We start from the raw sequence: 19,619 nt of genomic DNA on the forward strand, positions 1-19,619 counted from the left end.
CCGGGAAGGATGGCAAGAATAAAGCTGTTCACCAGAAGGGATATCGTCAGTCATGACGAACATTGAGCACAGAGGCACAGCTCGGGGCACAAGCAGACAATGACCTGAACCTGACTTACACCATCTAGAACACCACTTCAAGATGCACCAAAGCAGAAAAACGGCCGGACCGCCCAAATCGCACCACAAGACAACATCACCCCGAATCAAAATCAAACGCAAACTCAAAAGCAAAACCACTCTACGAACTCGAATCCCGCTCCCAAACCGATGCCCAAATTTTGCCGCCCCTCAAGATTGCCAAAGCTGAACAGCGACTCGCCAGACTCTTCTCGCCTGCTGACACTGACGACCAAACACAGACCAAAACTCCACTGCGAAACTCCACTAACTAAAACCCCCACAACTCCAACTCCCAAACTTAGGCCCTAGCCAAGGCCCAGAGATCATCCAACACTCCGGGGCGTTTAGCTCAGTGGTAGAGCGCCCGCTTTGCATTCCTTCAGCGTCTGCGGGAGGCCCAGGGTTCAATCCCCTGATCGTCCACAGTAGCCCGATAGACCGCGCCTGCGATCATCTCCTTTTGCTTTTTTGACAAAGTGTCAAGCAGATGTCGACTTTGATGCTATTTGCAAAGTTTCAGGTCGTTGCTTGCAAATGTTGTTGTCGTTTGTTCGTTTTGTTTACTCGACTTCTCGCATTCTCTCATGTCGGTAGGGAGTGGTGAGAGAACAGTCAGATGGGAACCCGCCAGCTTGGGCTTAACAGCCTCACTCTATCACAGAAATACATCTTGAAGGTAGGAATGATTTAGGGCTGCATTGTACTCAATCAACTCGATAAGAATCACACGGAAGTATGCAAGCAAGCACTTCGAGAAGCAGCCCGAAGGCAGCAAATTCACCAATGAACATTGGCACCGTCCCCGTTCCTAATCTTGACTAGCTATACAAATATCAATCTGACCCATGCCATGCTTTAAACTTTGGACATTGGACAACTCATCCACCCTTGCCAATCCATTATACACATTCACGCCTGCTCCCCCATTATGCCTCCTCCTAAACCCGGTCATCTCCGTCCTTTCTTCAGCGGCGGCGGGCTTCTCGACCTCGAAACCGAATCGCTATATCTCCTCCGCTTCGCGCTCATAGGGCTCCTCGAATCCCGACCTCGATCCGGCGAACCCCGCTTGAGTGACCTCTTGGGCGGGGGACTCGGTGAGCGAGAGTACGACGCATTGCGACCACCATTTCTCGCTCTCGGCGGGGCCGCTGAGGCGCTGTCACCATCCCGTGCCCTCGGGGCGACAGGTGAGCGGCTGTCTCTCGGCCCACGACGGTCTACGGGGGAGCGAGACCGCGAATCATATGATGACGCACGGCTCGGCGACCGACTGGGAGAACGACTGTCGTAGCGGGCGCGTTTCCGCGGCGCGCTGCTCACAGATGAACTATTCCGCCTGGCTGGGCGGCGAGCATCTTGCCCTGGACTGCGACCGCGGACAGGTACGCCTCGTGCAGGCGGGGGGCTAGCAGAGCGAGAAATAGAACGCCCTCTCCTTGGCGAAGGTGATCTGCTGACGCTTGAGCTGTTCCTCCGGGCTGCCCGGCGTGGTGGCGGTGTCACGCTGAGACTACGATCCCTGGGACCATTTCGGGCCGGAGAAGGAGATCTTGAGTAGCTGGCGGAGCGACCGCGTCTCCTCGGAGGACTCGCCGAATACGAGTCGTCGCGACGTCCCTTTCTGGGAGGCGAGACTGAACGAGTGTAAGAACGAGACCTGGTTGAGCTGCGACCTCGGCTGTACGAGCGGTCCCGTCCACGGGGCGAAGGAGATCTGGAACCAGCATGCTTGCGATCAATGGCGTGTCGAGGCGTCCGCGACCTTGATCGAGAGCGGGAGTATGAGGAGCCCGTGTACGAAGAGTAGCTAGACACCGACTCCGAGTCGGAATCATCAGCCGGTGGCGCAGGCAACGCCGGCTTAGGCATGTTCTGCAGGTATTCTCGAGAAGCCTCTGTGAGAGCACCCATGCCAATACTGGTAAAGTAGTTGATGGAGAAACGAATATTTCGCGGGTTGTCGCGCGGGAACAGGCCGGTGAAGCTGGGTTGGAGGATCTCGTCCTTCATCCGGGCCTGCAGTTTTGCCATGCCGAGCTCCTCAGAGATGTCCTGGAAAAGAATCTTGATGAAAATTCTGGAACTGCTCGTTGTCTCTTCCTCATTGAGGTGAATAACAGAAAGTACGTGCCAGCCAATAGCATCGGTTGCGAGCAAATGCGCAAAGAAGCGCGCAACATTGCGAAGCCTGTTGGTCTCGTATCGGTGGATCTTGCTGTAGTAGTCGGCAAAAGATTCTTCAAAGAGACCTGTCCATAACCTGTTAAGCTTGGCGAAACGCTCTCCTATCAAGCCGTGAAACTTCGAAAAGGTCTTTTCCTGAGAGCAAATCTCGACAATCATCGAGGGCAGCTCCGCTTCTTGACCAGCCGGGAGGTTTACCCGCAAAAGCTTGTGAACTGCTTCCTCAGGGTCGATGGACGACATGACCGTCAGGTAAATGGTACGGCGCAGGTTTACCAAATCGGTGTTGGACTGGTCCTTGATCTCCATTGCCTTCTCTTCTTCATCGTCCTCCTCCTCGGAGCTCTCATCTTCATCGTCATCGTCGTCATCATAGTCGCTGCCCTCGCCCAAGATCTCGGCCTTGAGCTTCTTGTAAGCCTCCTCGTGCTCCTCCCACTCTGCGTCGTATTTGAAGATGTTGAGGCCATCCTGTACGTCGATTTCACCGTCTAAGTCGACCATGTGCGTGATTTGGTCCTCCTCCTCAACCAAGTCGAGTTCCTCCTTGATGGGCGGGTTGTCCTTGAAGTTGTCCTTGCGAACCTGGAATAGCACCTCAATCATGTACTGCACACGCTTGTCGATATCTGCCTCGTGCAGAACGTTCCTCAGCTGATCCCAAACGGCGAGGGCGATTGCGGGCTGCATATCCTGCAAGTGTTGTCCAACTTCGCGCATGAAGTTAACGGCAATCTCAACGCTGTCGTCCGTCGGCTTGTGAAGGAGAAGAAGGAGCATTTGACCAGCGAGTCGCTCGTGGGCGACCTGGTGGTTGACAAGATGCGCCAAGAATGTCGTGGACGAAACACAGACAGCCTTGTCGCTGCGCTTGAAACCCTTGCGGAAGGACATGATGAGTCGCTTGACCAGGAGCTCACCGACAGCAGGCAGCTTCGTGTTGACAATAGCCACCATTGCGGCGAAGACGGGCGTAAAGGGTAGAGAAGCCGCCTGCGCCTTCATGATTGATCGACAGAACAAGCCGCGGCCCTTGATCAGGTTCTCGCCAAAGAGCTCGGGAACAATGTGCTTGATGTTGGAGTAATTGACCTTGTTGATCAGACCATTGATACTCTTCTTCAGCGCCTCCCACATCAGCCTCTGGTATTCTTTGGAGCTCTTGTCGGTGATCTGGGCTTGCAGCGCCCTCAGTCGCGCTGGTGGTATGTAGGTGCCTCCAGACCGCATGGACAGCAGCTTCTCGTACTCGGCCTTTGCGATCGCCTGCTTCTCCTCCTCCGTCTTCATCGGCGGCGTCGGGCGTCGTTGTTCTTTGGGGGCCGGACGGTAGCTATCGGTGCGATCGCGGTCTCGATGGCGGGGGCGATCGTTGTCGCGGTTGTCGCGGTGGTGTCGACGGTCACCGCCATCGCGGTCGTTTTCCATTTCGCCATCGCGTTCGCGGCGCTCGAAGCTCGGGGAGCCAACATCTGCCGATGCCATCTTGCCTCTATTCTCACGTCCCCAGAGGCCTTTGGATGATTGAGAATCAAGCCGAGGAGCCTTGCGACGTAAAGAAATGGCGACAGCCGAATCGGAGATGCGCTGGTTGCTGGAAGTCTATTTTTTGGCTGGGCTGGAAAAAGTTACTGCTGCTTTGACACAACAGGATCGCCAGGCAAGAGTTACCTAAAAATCCAAGTGTGGCTGGGGAGTGAAGAGGATCCACTATCTGATAAAGAGCGCACAGATCATGCGGCTGGAGCTTCCTAAGCGTAGGGGAAATGTATCTGGCAGGTCCACCGTACACCTCAAGTCATTCAGTCAACCGTGGCAGCTCCCATTTAGCGCAGCCATAGAGGTCCAATGCAGGCGCGCCCTCGTCCCCTGAAATCGCGACGACAATTTTCCCGATCGGAGGATCCAATACAGTACCTTAGCTACCACCTAACTGGCCTTACCTCATCTCGACCTCCTTCCCACAATCCCCCACGACCCTTCTTTTACATCGGCCTTTCCATTCACACAGTCACAGGTCACTACTTGCACGCGCCCACCCCGTCGATTCCTTCTTCACACTCTTTATTTACCCTTTCAATAAAATCGACAATGGTACGTTGACATTGCTCCCCCCAGAGCTGGCAAGGACCCACCCGTGCTCAATAGCCAGCATCCCATCCCACCCTCGAGCGCAACAAGGGAGGGCAGGAGGGCAGGCAGGCAAGACTGAACATCGTCAACAGCTAGCTAACTTACTACAGAGCGGAACTCTCGTCGGCTTCGCCATGCTCGTGGCTGCCTCTGTCATCTTCACATACTACTCCATCTGGACCCTGCTCATGGTAAGTGGCATCGCCCACCCACTCCTCCCTCATTACCTATTGTTCTGCGAACAAGGCCAACAAGGTTGACTAACAACTCCTGCCACAGCCCTTTGTCGACGAGGGCCACCCTCTCCAGAGCTTCTTCCCTGCGCGCGTTTGGGCCATCCGCATTCCCGTCATTCTCATCCTCCTCGGTTCCGCCGTCGTCGGTTCCTTCCTAGGCACCGTCATGATCCGCAGCAACAGAAAGAAGGCCGCCAAGGCCAAGGCTGCCGCAAAGAAGAAGGCGTAAAGGACTCGGAAGTGGGAAATTGTAAAACAATTGTTGCGCATGTCGATGCTTAGGAGGCCAAGGTTTTTATTGTTGGATGTCTATGATGATACGGGCATGGAACATGAGGGCCAAAGGGGAAATGGGTCCACAGTTGCGAAAGCACAATGATGGGTATCTAAGCTGGATTTATTGGAGAATGAGCGCGCTGCTCACTTCAAGAGCAACGCTACCTACTCTGATACTGCTCGAGGAGGTACTGCCCTAGGCCAGAGAGAACCCTCAAAAAATCACCAATAAAGGAGTGAGTGGCACGACCGGCCAAGTACATATCCTGCCCCATGATCCCAGGCCTCGGCCCGCGCATGTCTCTTTGGACCGATGCCTGACATCTGTAGACAAAAGTCATGGCAAGAATGACTCCTGGTCTAATCTAGCTCCAAACGCCTCGTGGTTCCTTTCTCAAACTCTCTGATCTGCAAAGTCAAGCACTTCACAGTCATCCTCGAAAAAGCCATCCTCATCCTCCGTGTGCCTCGCCCCACGTCGTCGTCGGGTTGTAACAACAATCTCATCGCCGTTCTCTCCGCGGTGCATAACTCTCTCCATCGAAGAAAGCGGGAGCGCGCGGTGATCATCCGAAATGTTAAATTCGTCTTCTGAAACTGAGAGGTGTCCAGTATCGAGCTTCACCAGGTTGAGTGGCTGACCAAATGCCCAAGGTTGCGAGTAGTTTGTCTCTAGAGCTGTTTCTTGAACTCGCGCACGCTGCTGTTTCTTCTTTTGCTTGGGCGTTGCGTGATCTTCCAGTGTGGTATCGGCCATCAGCGCAGCGAGCGATGGTGCCAAGGCCGTTGGTGGGCTTGCGTACTCATACAAAGCCACTCGCCTGTCGGTATGGAAAGGCTGGTATGGTGCGCTGGATTCGATCTCGGCTTGTGGAATGGATGCTTCTGCACTCAGGTCGACCTGAACCGGTCTGGCTCGCGGGTCGAGCGTCAATGTCTTGCCCACGTCCATTTCTCGGTCTGACAGATCCAGATACTCGTCCGAGTCGATGAATTGCCGAACGGCTGGCGAGAAACCATCGTCGGGTAGTGCAGGGACTTTGAAGTCCTTGTATCGGACTCCTCGAGGTGTGCGCTGCTTGCTGGCAGCCCCTGACGGGCGACGAGTCTTGGATGGGAATGTTCGCACAAGGCCGTCGCCGACCACGTACAGAGTGTGATACCTTCTACCAGTGATCCATACGACGCATGATGAAGCTGGCAGAAGCGAGCTTTGTGGCAAAGAAACGCGGTTATCTCCCGTGTGGCGCAGCTGGTTTATGGCGACGCCGGTTTTGCCCAGGGAATGACTGATGCTCGCAGCGATAGCTCTTCCTCCAACACTGGCTGAATCGACGAAGTTGCCACCGGCTAAGCCTTGAGCGTTCACGCTGCTCCTACGCGGCCGAGTGATCAAAGGTCTGGCGGCGTGATAGGCAGCTCCGAAGGCACTGGATGCAATCGAGACAGCCGAGTTAGGTGCATCTGACGCAGGAGCGCCATTTTCTTCCGTGGCCTTGCGCCGACGAGGCGGCGGCCAGGTGAAGGCACTGAAAGGCATTTCTAGAAGATGAACGGTTCCCCTTTCCGTGACCATTGCAATCCGCTCACCGTTGGGTTTCGACCAAGCCACATCGACGATCCGAGCGACGGTCATCCGTGAGAATTGCGCGACCTGCCGCACTCGTGGACCGACTGCGTTGTTGGCCGCGATCACCTGAAGAGGCGATGACTTGGTGTACTGAATGCACATTAGATCCCATACAGTCTGCACATCCCCCTTGCCGCTTGCCGTGAACAGAGATAGCCCAGTCGGTGAAAAGGACAGGAAGCTGCAGCCGAGTGGAGATGCAAAGGTGATGAGCGGGTGCAAGGTGGCAGAAGTTGGCAAGCTGTCCATGTCGAGGATAGAGACCAGACCGGGGTCTTTGGTCACTGCTTGACCAGGTGTACCGTGAGTCGGCGGGAATTGGTTTGCGTCGTGCCGAGGAGGGTACGATCCTGCCCATTGCTGCGCTGTCACAGGAGGGGAGCGAGACTGCATCGGAGGCGCCTGGTTCGCATTCTTGTTCCAGTACGAGTTCCAGGCCGACAGTCCTTGCTGGCCAACCCACTTTGCTCCAGAGATCAACTCTTGCGTTGTTTCACGCATAATCTTGTTGACCATGCTCTCGGCCATGGGAGAATCAACAGACCCCGTGACCGCGGGCAGCACAGGAGACGTCACCGAAGAGATGCCCGGGGCTTTGCCGAGAATAACCACCGGTACATGAGCGCGCAGAGCAATTTGCGAAGATGCTGCTGGAGGACAGTAGGCAATCCACTTGCCGTTGAGCGATAGGATTGGGGTCTGCGGGTTAGGACGAGGAGGCGCAGGTGAGTGGCGGCGTTCAGCATCCTCGGCAACCTCTCCTCGAGGGGGCTGTTGAAGGCTGGTCCAGAGTTTACCAACACAGCCGAAGCGAACTGTGCCGTCATTGGAATCCAGGATAGAACGGTAAACCCAACATTCTCCACTGACTCCAGAGGCGATTGCAATGTTTCCAGCATCAGCTTTGATCGTGAATGCGCCCGTCGGCGGCGGCGCCTTGAAGATCGGGCTCGTTACGGGTGTTGACAGCGGGACTTTTGGAGCTTGTAGAAGCACGTCGACGAGTTTGCCCGTCTTGAGAGAGTATAGTTCGACTGAAGTCTGGTAAAACTCGATGGCCGGCGTAAATCGGCCGGAAGGGCCTCCCTTCTGACTGCCATCAGCTCGAGGGCTACCAGGCACATCGGCTCTATCTTCGGGAATGTTGTCGTTTGCCGCTTGAATCGCGATCTCTGGCGATGTTTGTGGTAGCACAGGCCCGTGAATGACGACTGCCACGAGAGGAGAATCATCGGCCTTGTCTCCAGGAGTTGACCAAGGAAGGATCTTGGCATCGTATACGCCTCCTCGCAACCCATTGAGGCCGGCAACCCGATCTAGGCCGCGCTTGCTGACTGAATAAACCTCGAGACCACCCTCATAGCCCGCCAACGCAACATTGTCCGATCCTAAAGCGAACTCGTTATGTGCAGCAGGAAGTGTATCGAAGCCGAAGTAATAGCCCTTATCGCCGGCTTTCATGCCGGCCTTGGAAGCCATGTCAAAGTCGATGTCAGGAGCACTATAAAAATGCGGCTGGGCTTGATGAGGGAGCGGGGGTTGGGAGCCTACTCGGGCGTGGGACATTTGCGACTGCATAGAGCTGCGACGGTATGCTGCAGCTGCAGCCGGCTGATGGTAGGCTTCAAGGGGAAACTGCGCATCCATCTGGAAGCTGAGAGGCCGCTTCATATGGTTTGGCATGCTGTTGGGAGGAGATGGCGAAGCAGTCTGGGGCGTCAGGGACTGGTGCTGGACGGCCCATCCGTGGCGGAGGCGACCAGAGTCTTCGTAGGAGGAAGGTTGAGTGGGCGGCGACTCGCCCATGAGACTGATCAAGTTGCCTGGAGAGCCAGCGAGCCCTCCTCTTGCCCAGTCGTGGTTTGTACTTGCAGCCGATGCGGATGTGGTGGAAAGTGCATCCAAAGAGGGCGAGACGGTGGGGTGCCCATCGTATGGGGACGGGTCTTGAGTTATGGGTCTAATATCGGGAGAATGAACGGGAGGCGACGATGCATCGGACGGAGGGCTCTTGGAAGGGCTGCCATTTCTTTGAGGTTGTTAGCCATCGTGATCGCGACAAAGGTAAACGGGCCATAGAGGTTGCGGCAGTGACTCAACGCCGACTATCGCGGGGTTCTAAGATGACGGGCAGGGGTAGAGGGGAACCTACGCGAACTTGCCCGCGGCGAGTTTCGTCACCGCGGCGCTAACTGCACCATCTTTCGCGTTCTTTCTGTCCTTCTTCGAACCTGAAGAGAATGAGATGATGAGTATGGCAATGCTACATGGGTTCCGGCGCGTATGGCAGCTCAGGGGCGCAGGAGAGAGAGACCCGAACTTACTCGGCATTCAAGTGGTGTTGCGCGGCAATTGGAGCAGTCTCCTGCTCCAAGGACCTGCGTTTCCGCAAGCCAGCTGTACCGCTTATTTGGGAACGAGGAAGTCGATACGAGACGAGTATGCAAGTGTCGTAGTACGTGGCTCGGTTTCGTCGTATGAGGTTCGTTGGAAGGCTGCAAAGGACGAGACTTGAGTTGTTGATCTATTAGAGAATCGCGCGCGAGGGGTCGACAAAGGCGGCAGATGACCTCGGATGACGAAGGCTACCGCTGGCTATTTTTTTTTTGTAAATGCTTTGAATATGAACAGGTCTGCGTGGCAAATAGAGGCAGGCAAAGCAAGACGGAACAAGTCGAATACCGGTCGGTAAGCAAGATGGACGTCGGGTTGGAGGTGAAAGCGAAGGAAAGAAGCAGTAAAGAGAGGGAAAAGAGCGGCTTTCTTTGCAGGCACTGCCAAAGTGGAGAGCAAGAGAGAGATTACTAGGATGGCCGAAGGAAAATCTATAGAATAAGACAGAAGAGGAAAGACGTGACAGGTCGTGACGGACGTGACGTGACTGCTGTGTTCACGGGAATGCTGCTATCGTGGATCGTTGTTTGAGTTGTTGGTGTTGTTGAGTCGAAGGAGAGAGCACGGGGAAGAGTGAGTGACAGTGAGGTCAGGTCAGGTAGGCAGGTCCCAGGTCCGGTCCAGTTCCAGTTCCAGTTGGGGTGAGGTGCGGTGGTACTACTGTGTACCTTCCATAGGTACGGAGTACTCTACGTGCCTTAGGTACCCCCGGCCTGACTTGGACCTGCTGCTGCTCTCTCCGTGGCTGATGGCGGGGGTGGGTGGTCTGTCCCGCCTCCACCCCCTCCACGGCGGCAGCGGCATCTAAGGTAAGATAAGATACGGAGAGGAGACCTTCCTTTTCCTTCCATCCCTCACCTTAGGTAAAGGTAGTGTACGTACAGTAAGGTAGGTACCGGTAGCCGGGCGTACTATCCAAACAAGACACCACATTGCACCACCTGGGCACGTAACAGGGCGGCCTCTCTGACGGTTCCAAGTTGCTTCGTTTGGTATGCGAGAGGCCTGCCAACTCTCATACTCAACAACACCTCACTTTCAGTCACAACGACGTACCCAGGCACAACAGAACCTTGCTTGCTACCATACCTAGCAATGAAAAGATATCTGAGGCACCTCAGGCAAGGTACCTTCAGCTGCTGGCCGCCCGCGGGATGGAAGCGGGGCATTTGAATGCTTTCGCTCTCTCCCCCAGTTGGTTGTTCAGGTTCCATTGCGCGCCTCCATCACCCCCGAGTACGGAGTACGGCGCGGCGTGCCCCCCAATCAATCCAGTCTCCTCTCCAAGCCACCCCTCCATGCCCCCCTTCTCACTGAGTCTGTTGGAGGAACCTGAACTAGAGTGACAGGGGTGTCAAGTGCAGACAACTTGCTGGGATGCACTCTTCAGAGAGGGGGAGGGGAAAACAGAGAGACAGATGGTGGGATTCTGCGATTGGATTGGCACTGTTCTGCAACTGCATCCACGAGCTGGTAGGTTCCAGGCTGGAGGTAACTCTCGGCTTGAACCTCGCCCGGCAGGTACCTGCGGTACGCATCACGGGCAGGACGCGCACCGCGGATACAGATGCAGTCTGCAGATACAGCGCACCCATCTTGGACCAGCTCGCAGCGGACAAGGGGGGGTGGTTGGTTCTTGCGACTGCCAGTCTGGGGGCCCCGGTGCTGTGTACCTGGTCATGTATCTTCCCGTACCTCCGCCGCAGCTCTTGCTTGTCGGAGAACTCGAACATGACCGTACCAGCTGACGGAAGATACATGGTCCTGACTTCCTACGAACAGGTACCTCTCAATTACAACAGTATTGCAGGTACGTAGAGACAATGGAAGACACCTGAAGCTGGGCTGCAACGGGCGCGGGTTACCAAGGCTAACACTTTCAAGACGCCAAAGAGGCACTTCCGATCACTTTACAAGCCCTCGCTCTCGCTCACTTCTCTCAAACCGACATTGAACCTCAGCAACCGGAGTTGAGTCCAGTCCAGCCCAGCCCAGCCCAGCCTGGCTAAGCTCCAACTTATTAATTACCTCCTTTATTTGCGCCTTTCGGCCTATTCTCTCTTTCACCTACTAGTTGATTGCAGGCACCGAGTACGCGCGCAGTAGCGTTATCAGTTCATCTATCCTCAGAATTCCTGACGGAAGCGACCAAATCAAACTCTCCGTCATGCCAGATGAACGGGACACTGATTCAACTACGAATTCAATATTGTCTGAGACCCCTCTCATCCGTCCACCATTAGATTGACACATTTTCTTCCATTGCTTTCTACCGAATCTCCGAAGTGTCTGCCACACACTCACACACTTTGGTACACACACTCACAAAGTCACTCAAACGCCTACCTAAGCTCAGCTCTGCATACGCACATAGAGTCTCTTGCCGAGGCCGGAGATGCAGGCGGCAACGGCGCGAGGTCCAGTCAAAAGCTACAATGTCCAAGCCTGGCATGCCAAATACCTACTACTGCTGTCACAAATCCCATCACAAACCCCCAACAAGCCATCCTTGGAGCGGGGACCAGCTGCTGACACCTGGGCTGTGCGTGCGTTTACCTCTGTGCCAGCAACTTTGAAGACGAAAGACGGACGACGGCAAGACGGACAAAAGACAGATGAAGGTGACGATCTGGGGCTGGTGACCGATGCCATCATCCCGCTTTGGCCTGATGACAAGCGGCGCAGTCTCAACTGGTGCTAACTGGGCCAGGCTTCCTCCTGGGGTGGAATTATGGACGGATTCCAGACTAAATTAACGGTGTCCTTCCATTCCCTCTACAGTATGCCGTCGTTATCCCGTATCCTCCCGTCGACGGTCATCCGTCCGTCCTATCGCACCGCTTCCCCATTGAACTGCCACACACTCGGCGGCTCAGGGCCAGGCCGTCCGACTGACAAAGACACCTGACCCCCCCTCGGTGGAGGAACGGGGGGCACCACGTCAGGTGAACGAGCCACTCACAGCTCTACCGTGGACCACGAGAACAACGCACCATAGCTGACGTATGGAGGGGCTCTCCTGGATACCCCTCCTCATTCCCCCAACCTCGCCTTCAGCTTTACTGGGTGGATTGTGAACCTCGATCATCGCCGTTTCAAGAACTGAGATGCCGGCGACTTGTCACGATTCTGTTGAGGCAATATCTACTTGAGTTCCTGGCTACCCTCGGTCCAATTACTTAAGCAACCCATTCGGATGAGGCGTAGCTACGCAAGACCAAGCCTGGACGAGGCGACGCGCGATGAATGCAAGGCACGGGGCCAACCGCGTCCGCTACGCCGTCGAAGCGCAAGCAAGCGCATGGGGCGGTCTGAGGTCGAAGCCATCACCGGATGAATCTGCCGTCATCGACGAACTCAAGGCCAATCTGCTCGCTGCTAAAGACGGGCAGAGCAATGCCATCGCCGAAACACGGTGGCTGCGACAAATCGCATTGCGCCGCCAATTGGCAAGCGTCCGACGCTCAATGAATGACTGCCACATCTCAATGGCTGGATTGCTCCGGCTCACATACACTTCTCATTGCTATTCGACACACTGCTCAATTCTGGATATTCCGCTTTAGCCAGCGCCGTCATATGTCACACTTCAAAACTCTGACACCGAAGGCAGTTCCCCCTCAATGGGAGCCCACTGGTCGAGCCAAACTCGATATGCATCCATCCGCCACTCCCCATCCTGCTTCACCCAGTCTGCGCTACCCGCCCAGCTGAAGACGTTCTCAGCACCATCCAACCCCTTCCTCCGAACTCCCCCCTTGAGCATGACGTACACACCCTTTTCGGTAGCGGACCCGATCGCACTCGTGATCCAGTGCTTCCTCGCCGCGACAGAGCTCCACATGTCCGCCCGTAGTTGACGGAGGTCTGATGAATACAAACATGTCAGCCGTCCCCGTGCCTCAAAGCACATGCTGGGTACTAAGTAGGTAGTAAGACTCACTCTCATGCTTCTCTGCCGCCGCCGGACCAATCTTCACTTTGGCATCGGGCGTGTAGAATTCGATCCAGCGCTCGTTCAAGTCCCTGTTGTCGCTGGTCCGGTAAAAGTCCCGTATCCGGAGCCGGAGGTCCCGCTCCATGGCCGTCTCGCTGGCCGAGAACGGCTCCATTCTGGAGTAGCTGTCGTGGGGCTCCACGCCCTCTGTGGCTGCAAATGAAGCCATTCTTGTCCCCTTCTATTAGTTGGCGAAGTCTCAGAAACCTTAGTCCTCCTTCAAGAGTTTGCGTATATTTGCAAAGGAATACTCTGTAATAAGGTAAGGAAGGTAGTGAATGTTATTGTGAGTAGCGTACTATTGCAAGCACGTGGGAGGAAGCAAGGTGACGTTTATATCCGTCTCCCGCTCCCAGGTGCGGGACGGCGGGCGGGGGGGAAGCACCATCCATCCCCACAAGTCTTCGGCCCGGAAGCCCTGACGGCACCCGATGAAAGCTTCGGAATGTTTACCTCGGGAAGGAAATCGCGAAACCATTGACCGGTTTCCAATGCAAATCCATGCTCGTCGTCTTATTCATCACATACTGCACCTATGCGTTCCCCGGAAGTTCCGTCGGAAAGGGACTTAAAAGTTGATCTCACCCTACTTCCAAAGACGCGACGCGCTGTTCTGAATTTTATAGTTGATGGCATACAAATACATCAACTCGGGTATGATATTCTTCTGCGCAGGTTGCTTGGCTTGTGATAATGCTTGTACTGTACATGATATCGTTCCCTCCATTCCATCCGTACGTATTTACCCCTTCAGGATCAGATTATAAGCTCGCTCTAGTCACCTGATAGATCAGGTTGAAGCCGAAGAATAAAGGTTTGAGATGAAAAACTCCGTTACGAGATCTCGAATGGATCGTCAACTGTGCCGCCACCATTCATCCGCGCTTCAGCGGCACCTGTCACAGCTTCCCGTGCTGTAGACTTGCATCGCCCGTCTCCTTTCGCCTTGGCAATCCGAATGGAACCCTGGGAGGAGTCCAGCTCAATCTCAAGAAGCATGCGCCTTGCTCTCATCCCGGCGGCCTCGGTTCGTACATCTTCCGCAGTGGTTTCCTCCAGCCTTCTCTTCTTGGCGGACGTCGACTCGTGGGGAGTATCGTCGTCGTCGTCGTCGAGGCTGTAAGCGCTGCCGTATCGAAGAGCAATGCTTCCATCGTATCCCGTACCTCTCGATGTCTTTTCTATGCCTCGCTTCGCTTCGAACTTTGGAAGTCGTTTGTTTCTAATATCAGCGAGACTCGCCGTCGTTGCAGCCTTGGACATGGAACGACCTGAAGGGCTCGTAGTCGCCATTATGGCATGCTTGTGGACCAGCAAGGGCGCGACCAACCCCTCAGAGTGTCTGCTGTCAATTAGAGACTTGTCCTGACCAACTTGACTATGACTTCGAAGCTCTATAGCGGGTGTGCGAATCTTGTTCGCCTGGCAGTCCGCAAGAATCTGCTCTTGGAGCCTCAGAAGGTCTGGCGGAATGGTTTCGGCGCCACCATTGGCATCAAAGGCGATGTGCGAGAGCTCCATTGAGTCTTCAAGAACACCGCCGTTCGCCTGAAAACTGTTCGGGAAATGTATTTGGCGGCCAAGACTCATCTGAGGAGGCGGACTTGCCCGCGCTGAATGTGCCGGATGAATTTTGGCTGCTGAAGGTGAACGCTTTTTCTTCCTCCACGCCTGGTACGCTTCGTCGGACATCCCAAGCCCTAGAACTGCATCCAGCATGTCAAACTTCCCATTCTTGATCGGACTGCCCGCCGACTCGCGATCGTTTCGCCATCTGTTCACTAAAAGATTTCCCTCGGATTCGATGAAGACACTCTCGATACCGGGAAACACAATACAGGGGTCGAGTTCGATGGAACTCGTTGGGCTCTCCTTGCGTTTTTGTGCAACCTTGGCGACGAGATCTAGAGCCTGAGCTTCGCCTTTGAGAAGCCTCTGGTTCAATACCATAGGCGTAAACTGCCTGACCCACCAAACAGTGGTCATTCTTGAAAAGTAGTATTGCTGCATCCAAGGAATCGTGGTTGCCAGGCTATTCGTTGTGTGGGTGCCATACCACTCATCCTGCAGGAAAGAGAGCCTTCCGAGTGTAGCCAAGGTTGACACGACTGGCGAGCGACAATTCTTGAGGGCCCGAAGATCAGGGAAAGTCATGATGTTGGACTTTTCCGTGTTGAAGTGCAGATTCGTCCGGCTGGTGATGTCCTCAATCGAATCCTCCAAACGCGATCGCCATTGATTCGCTTGAGGAAGCGTCTGAATACGCCAGAACCCCTCGACAAGGTCTCCGTCTTTGACAAGCTCTTGAGCCAGACGTGTCCCGCAGCCTAAAAGTCCAGAAGGGGCGTAGTCGCATCCAGTAAGCATGGCGAAACAGGTGACGCTTTTCTTATTGTAAAACCCAGCATTCAAGCGACGGATGCCTCTCATGTCGAAGATTCGCGCATGTTCCTTGAACTTGTGGTTCTTGGTATCCCGCAGGTCTCTGATGACAACAGTGGAGCCGAACATGAAACAATCGCCATCCTCAGACCAGACTGCGTCGACGATACCTTCTTGCTGGAGTAAAGCGCACTCGGCCTCCGCTTCGCCTGGTGCTTGGAGCCAAGGTACGAGAATGTGATCCAGTGTATTCTTTAAGAGGGCGCTGGTTGATTCTCGTTGGCCATACCGTTTGGAGCCCCGCTTGATTTGTGGACGCTGTTCCCCGTCGAAGACAAATACCACATGGATACCGAGCCGCATCAACGGCAGCAAACGTTCGAGGATGGCCTTCTCTCGTGGGTGGGAACCTGGTGATTCTAGTCGGGATTGTCAGCCTCGGCAATCTCTTGTGTTCCAAAGAGAAACAAAAATGCATAAGTTGAAAATGGTGCAGAATACACATGAATAAACTAAATTGGCAAACCAGATCAAGGCAGTAATGAGGGATTGACGGAAATGGGTGACCAACGTTGTTGAATAGCAGCTTCCTGGGCGTCAGAGACATTCTTGAACTGCCAATGGGCTGCATCGACAGCGATGCGAAGTGGTCGCTTTTGTTCCTTCAAGTGATCAGTGGCCCATTGTGCAAAGGATCTCTCGACGCCTGCCCGGTCGACGAGTTCCCAAAAACTAACAAGATATGATTAGTACAAGTAGAAACGATTGTCAAATCAAGCCCCCGCGAAAACAAATCAGACTGAACGCACCCCGCAATGCCCATCTTCAGGGCCTGCTTGATTTGAGAGGGAATCGGTGGTAAAAGGGCTCGGAGGTATGAAAACGTGGATACCACGTTGAGGCAGGCGCGTGTAAGTCGGCTGGCTAGATGCATCCGTTGAATTCAGCACTCAGGAATCACAAGAGAGTGACTCGCAAGCTGAATTTTGGGATGAATGAAACACTTGGACGACTCGTAGAAGTGTTGAGATGAAATGGAGCAAGAGAGAAAGAGATGGAAAAAAAGAACAGCAAACATACTGGAAAAGGTAGGTAGGCACGGGGGTGCTTCAGATACATCACCAACATCAACCCAGGAAGGTGCATGCGCACTGACCACCATCAACCACTTTGACTTTAAACAACTTCAATACCTCAATCCCGCATATCTCGCCAACGAACAACAATACGACAGTTCTGAGCCAAATTTGGAATCGAGCTCGCTTGTGCACGCTGAAGCCTACTCAGACATGTGCGCGCTCTAGGCGCTCTTATCGACAATGTCCTTGGAATTCATAACTCGATTTAATGCACTGGCCACGCTAACCACCAGCCACTCGTTGCATTGAGTAAGAAGCCGGACACAGAGCAGTGGCCGGCCCCACATGTGCCGAACGGTCCCGTGTAACCCACCGCAGTCCCGTCGCCCGATCATGGTACTCTATAGAAGTCTACCTGTTTAGGACAACATGTAACGCAGCCACAAGATAAGTTGTTGTACGCAGTAAGCAGTCGGTTCATTCGCATCAACAATGTTCATCCCCTCGCAATCGTCAACAACGCGTCACTAGAAGATTCGCAGATGCCGTAACAGCCACACCGTGGTGCAGCTTTCATATACTGTTGATACATTCGAATAATAATGTACAGTAATGGCTCCTTGCCCGTCATGAGCTTGGGCAAGCTTCACTTCTCGCTCCTAAAAATCACCTCTAAAACACCCTTGGAGTTATCTCCCTTTAATTCAACGCTTTACCTCGCATCTGAGACCTCATCTCAAGCTTTAATCCCCCTAGCATTAATCTCGCCCTTCTCCCCAATGTTCAGACGAAGGCGACAATCGGGGCAGTACCACTTCGTCGTCCGCGCAGGAATATGGGTCATACCCATGCACTCTAGATGAAACCATTCCTTATCGCAATTCTTTTGAACGCAGAAAAGAACAATTGTCAGTATAATTCTAGACCTCGAGCTAGACGGAAAGCACTTACTTCATTGTCGCACGCAATCATCTCGCCAAAGCTAACTCTGTTGCAGTCGCAGTATCGTGGCTCTTTTGGGTCGATTGGGTTACCCTCGTCGTCTTCTTCCAACTCGATCTCGATCGGCTGGCCCTTTTCCTTTTTCTGAGCGCGTTTCTTCTTGGGAGCCGCTTTTCGCTTACCCACGGCACTGCTGCCTCCAGCGTTGGTCTTGCTGACGATACCAGGCACAGGCTTTCTAGTCCTCTTGCTCTGCTGTCGCTGCTCGGGAGCTGGCGTATTTCGCGCGGTACTAGCGCGACGGGGTCGGTCAGTTGCTAGCGAAGGCTGTGGCTCTTGACTCATAGCTTTTCCTCGCGAGCTGGGACGTCTCCCTTGGCCGTCGGGCACCGGTGTGGTGCCTGGTGTCGCCGCACGCGAGCTTGATTGTTTGATCGAAGGCGCTGCAGATGACGAGCGCTGTGCTTGCGGAACCTGTGGCGCCGGCACTGGTGTGGGGTTATCCAGTTGCTGCTGATTCTTCTTTGCCATCTCCCCCCTTGTTTCCCTTCGGGCTGCCGAGTCACGCACCGGAGGAAGAATGGGCGTGGTTGACTTCTTGGGGGACAAGATGGGTGGCGGTATTGGCGTCTCTGCAGGTGGCTTGGTCAGTATACTTGCCGGAGCAGTGCTTGCGACTGACGCCGGAGGCCCAACCGAACCAGTCGGCGAAGAGGCCGGCGCGGATGTGTTCGCTGGCTTCGAAGCCGCAGCGCCAGTGCCTATTGTCGCCGAGCCATCTTGTCCGGGAACAGGAATCGGCACTGGGGTTGTCATCTTGGGAGTAACCGCAGTACCGCCTGGTGTAAGAACAGGAGGTGGTATAGTAGACTCTGTTAGAGGCTGCGCAGCGAGACTGGCTCTTAGATGAGGAAGCGGGACCGGAGTCTCCGTCTTGGTGCGCTTCGGAGCGGGACGAGGCGCTGGTGTCTCAACTGGCGGCTGCTCAGGCTTCTCGGCCTCAGCTTCTGGGATAGAATCTCTCTTCCGCTTGTTGCCGTTGGGTTTTGGCTTGGCCGGAGTCTTCGCTTTGCTTGTGCCTTTCGGCTGATCTGCAGCTGTGTTGGTTGCATTATTGTTTGCAGTGGATGGTGTAGTAGTGTTGTTGTTGTTATTGTTGGTGTTGGTGTTGTTCGCGGCCGATGATGACGATGCTTCATGAGACATCAAAAGTCTTGCAGCTTCCCTAAACTGTCTGGCTGATTCTTCCGCCTCTTCTGCAGCCTGTTTAGCCAGTGACTCTCGCTTGAGCTTCTTGGCCTCGTTGAGCTTCATGCCCCGATTGCTCAGCTGGATGTCATCAGACGCAAGCGCAGCGGCGCTAATGGCACCTTCCGGAATTGGTTTGTTGCCAGCTTCAGCATCAGGGGCCAGAGCCGCAGGCACCTGGTCAAAAACTCTGCCCTCGTCTTCGGCCTTCTTTTTTGCCTCCTTGTAGGCATCAATGCCACGGCCGAGCGTCTTGAGTTCTCGCAAAATCATGGTATCACTAGGACTCCATGTTGCATTCTTCTTCATCCGCTTTCTAAGCCTCGCAAGTTCCCATGGCGTCAATTGCAACCAGGGGGCGTCCGCGCTTCCTATGACGGCGTTCTCTGGCGGAGGTTGCAGCACAACAGCGGGAGTTGCCGCAGCAGCCAGGCCCGCAGCAGATTTGGGAGGTCGCGACGAGGACGCAGCCTTTGGGGTCTTTGGTGGCCTCGCTTTGGGGGTCTTGACAACTTTGATGCGCGGTGCTGGCGTTGTCCGAGCTGGCGTCCGTCCCAAAGATTCATCGTCTTCCTCTTCAGAGCTCTCATCACTGTCGTCCGAGTATGCTACGAACTGGTCGTACGGCGGCAGTACTTCGCCAGGCACAGTAATCCTGGGTATCCGTGGCCTTCGCACCTTCTCGCCATCTCCATTTCGCATCACCCGCGGCGCTCTGACAAGCTGAGATTTGGAGGTCGCCACGGGGCTCTTTTGTTCCTCTGCCGGATAGTTTTCCAGCAGGTTCTTCAACTTAGCCAATATCGTGTTTGCGCGATTATAGTGACGGTTGACGTTCTCAGACATGCGCACTGCCTCGGCATGCGCGTAAACCCGGGAGCTGACTGCGTGGTTCAGGCTGTCGGAAATATCTGCGCGCAATTGTACGGGAGATGGACGCTCCTCAGCGGGAATGCTAGGTAGCTTTCCCCAGGTCGAGGTGAGGTTGTGAA

At 54.6% G+C, this 19,619-nt stretch overlaps 5 protein-coding genes and 1 non-coding gene across 6 annotated transcripts; 2 read left to right on the plus strand and 4 right to left on the minus strand.

Moving 5' to 3' along the window:
* The first annotated feature begins 461 nt into the window (after positions 1–461).
* N0V96_007804 lies at positions 462–546 on the plus strand. Its single transcript has one exon. It is a non-coding gene; the product is annotated as a tRNA-Ala (tRNA).
* A 525-nt stretch (positions 547–1,071) lies between these two features.
* CWC22 (pre-mRNA-splicing factor cwc22) lies at positions 1,072–4,258 on the minus strand (the record flags this gene model as incomplete). The annotated part of the gene is made up of 2 exons (XM_065758137.1): positions 1,072–3,904; positions 4,254–4,258. 2 exons carry the CDS (start codon positions 4,256–4,258, stop codon positions 1,072–1,074), a joined length of 2,838 nt encoding a protein of 945 aa, XP_065613279.1.
* A 143-nt stretch (positions 4,259–4,401) lies between these two features.
* dpm2 (Dolichol phosphate-mannose biosynthesis regulatory protein) lies at positions 4,402–4,908 on the plus strand (the record flags this gene model as incomplete). Its single annotated transcript, XM_053196433.1, has 3 exons — positions 4,402–4,404; positions 4,554–4,634; positions 4,723–4,908. The coding sequence occupies 3 exons, from the start codon at positions 4,402–4,404 to the stop codon at positions 4,906–4,908; spliced, it is 270 nt and encodes an 89-aa protein (XP_053046084.1).
* A 441-nt stretch (positions 4,909–5,349) lies between these two features.
* Positions 5,350–8,916, minus strand: N0V96_007807 (uncharacterized protein; the record flags this gene model as incomplete). Its single annotated transcript, XM_053196434.2, has 3 exons — positions 5,350–8,614; positions 8,738–8,816; positions 8,910–8,916. 3 exons carry the CDS (start codon positions 8,914–8,916, stop codon positions 5,350–5,352), a joined length of 3,351 nt encoding a protein of 1,116 aa, XP_053046085.2.
* Positions 8,917–12,568: 3,652 nt separating this feature from the next.
* Positions 12,569–13,091, minus strand: N0V96_007808 (uncharacterized protein; the record flags this gene model as incomplete). Its single annotated transcript, XM_053196435.2, has 2 exons — positions 12,569–12,846; positions 12,923–13,091. 2 exons carry the CDS (start codon positions 13,089–13,091, stop codon positions 12,569–12,571), a joined length of 447 nt encoding a protein of 148 aa, XP_053046086.2.
* Positions 13,092–13,810: 719 nt separating this feature from the next.
* On the minus strand, positions 13,811–15,863 carry gen-1 (nucleotide-excision repair, DNA incision, 3'-to lesion; the record flags this gene model as incomplete). The annotated part of the gene is made up of 2 exons (XM_065758138.1): positions 13,811–15,768; positions 15,860–15,863. The coding sequence occupies 2 exons, from the start codon at positions 15,861–15,863 to the stop codon at positions 13,811–13,813; spliced, it is 1,962 nt and encodes a 653-aa protein (XP_065613280.1).
* Positions 15,864–19,619: the final 3,756 nt, after the last annotated feature.

Source organism: Colletotrichum fioriniae (assembly GCF_027942845.1).
Source record: "Colletotrichum fioriniae strain IMI 355084 chromosome Unknown scaffold_9, whole genome shotgun sequence".
Taxonomy (NCBI): domain Eukaryota; kingdom Fungi; phylum Ascomycota; class Sordariomycetes; order Glomerellales; family Glomerellaceae; genus Colletotrichum; species Colletotrichum fioriniae.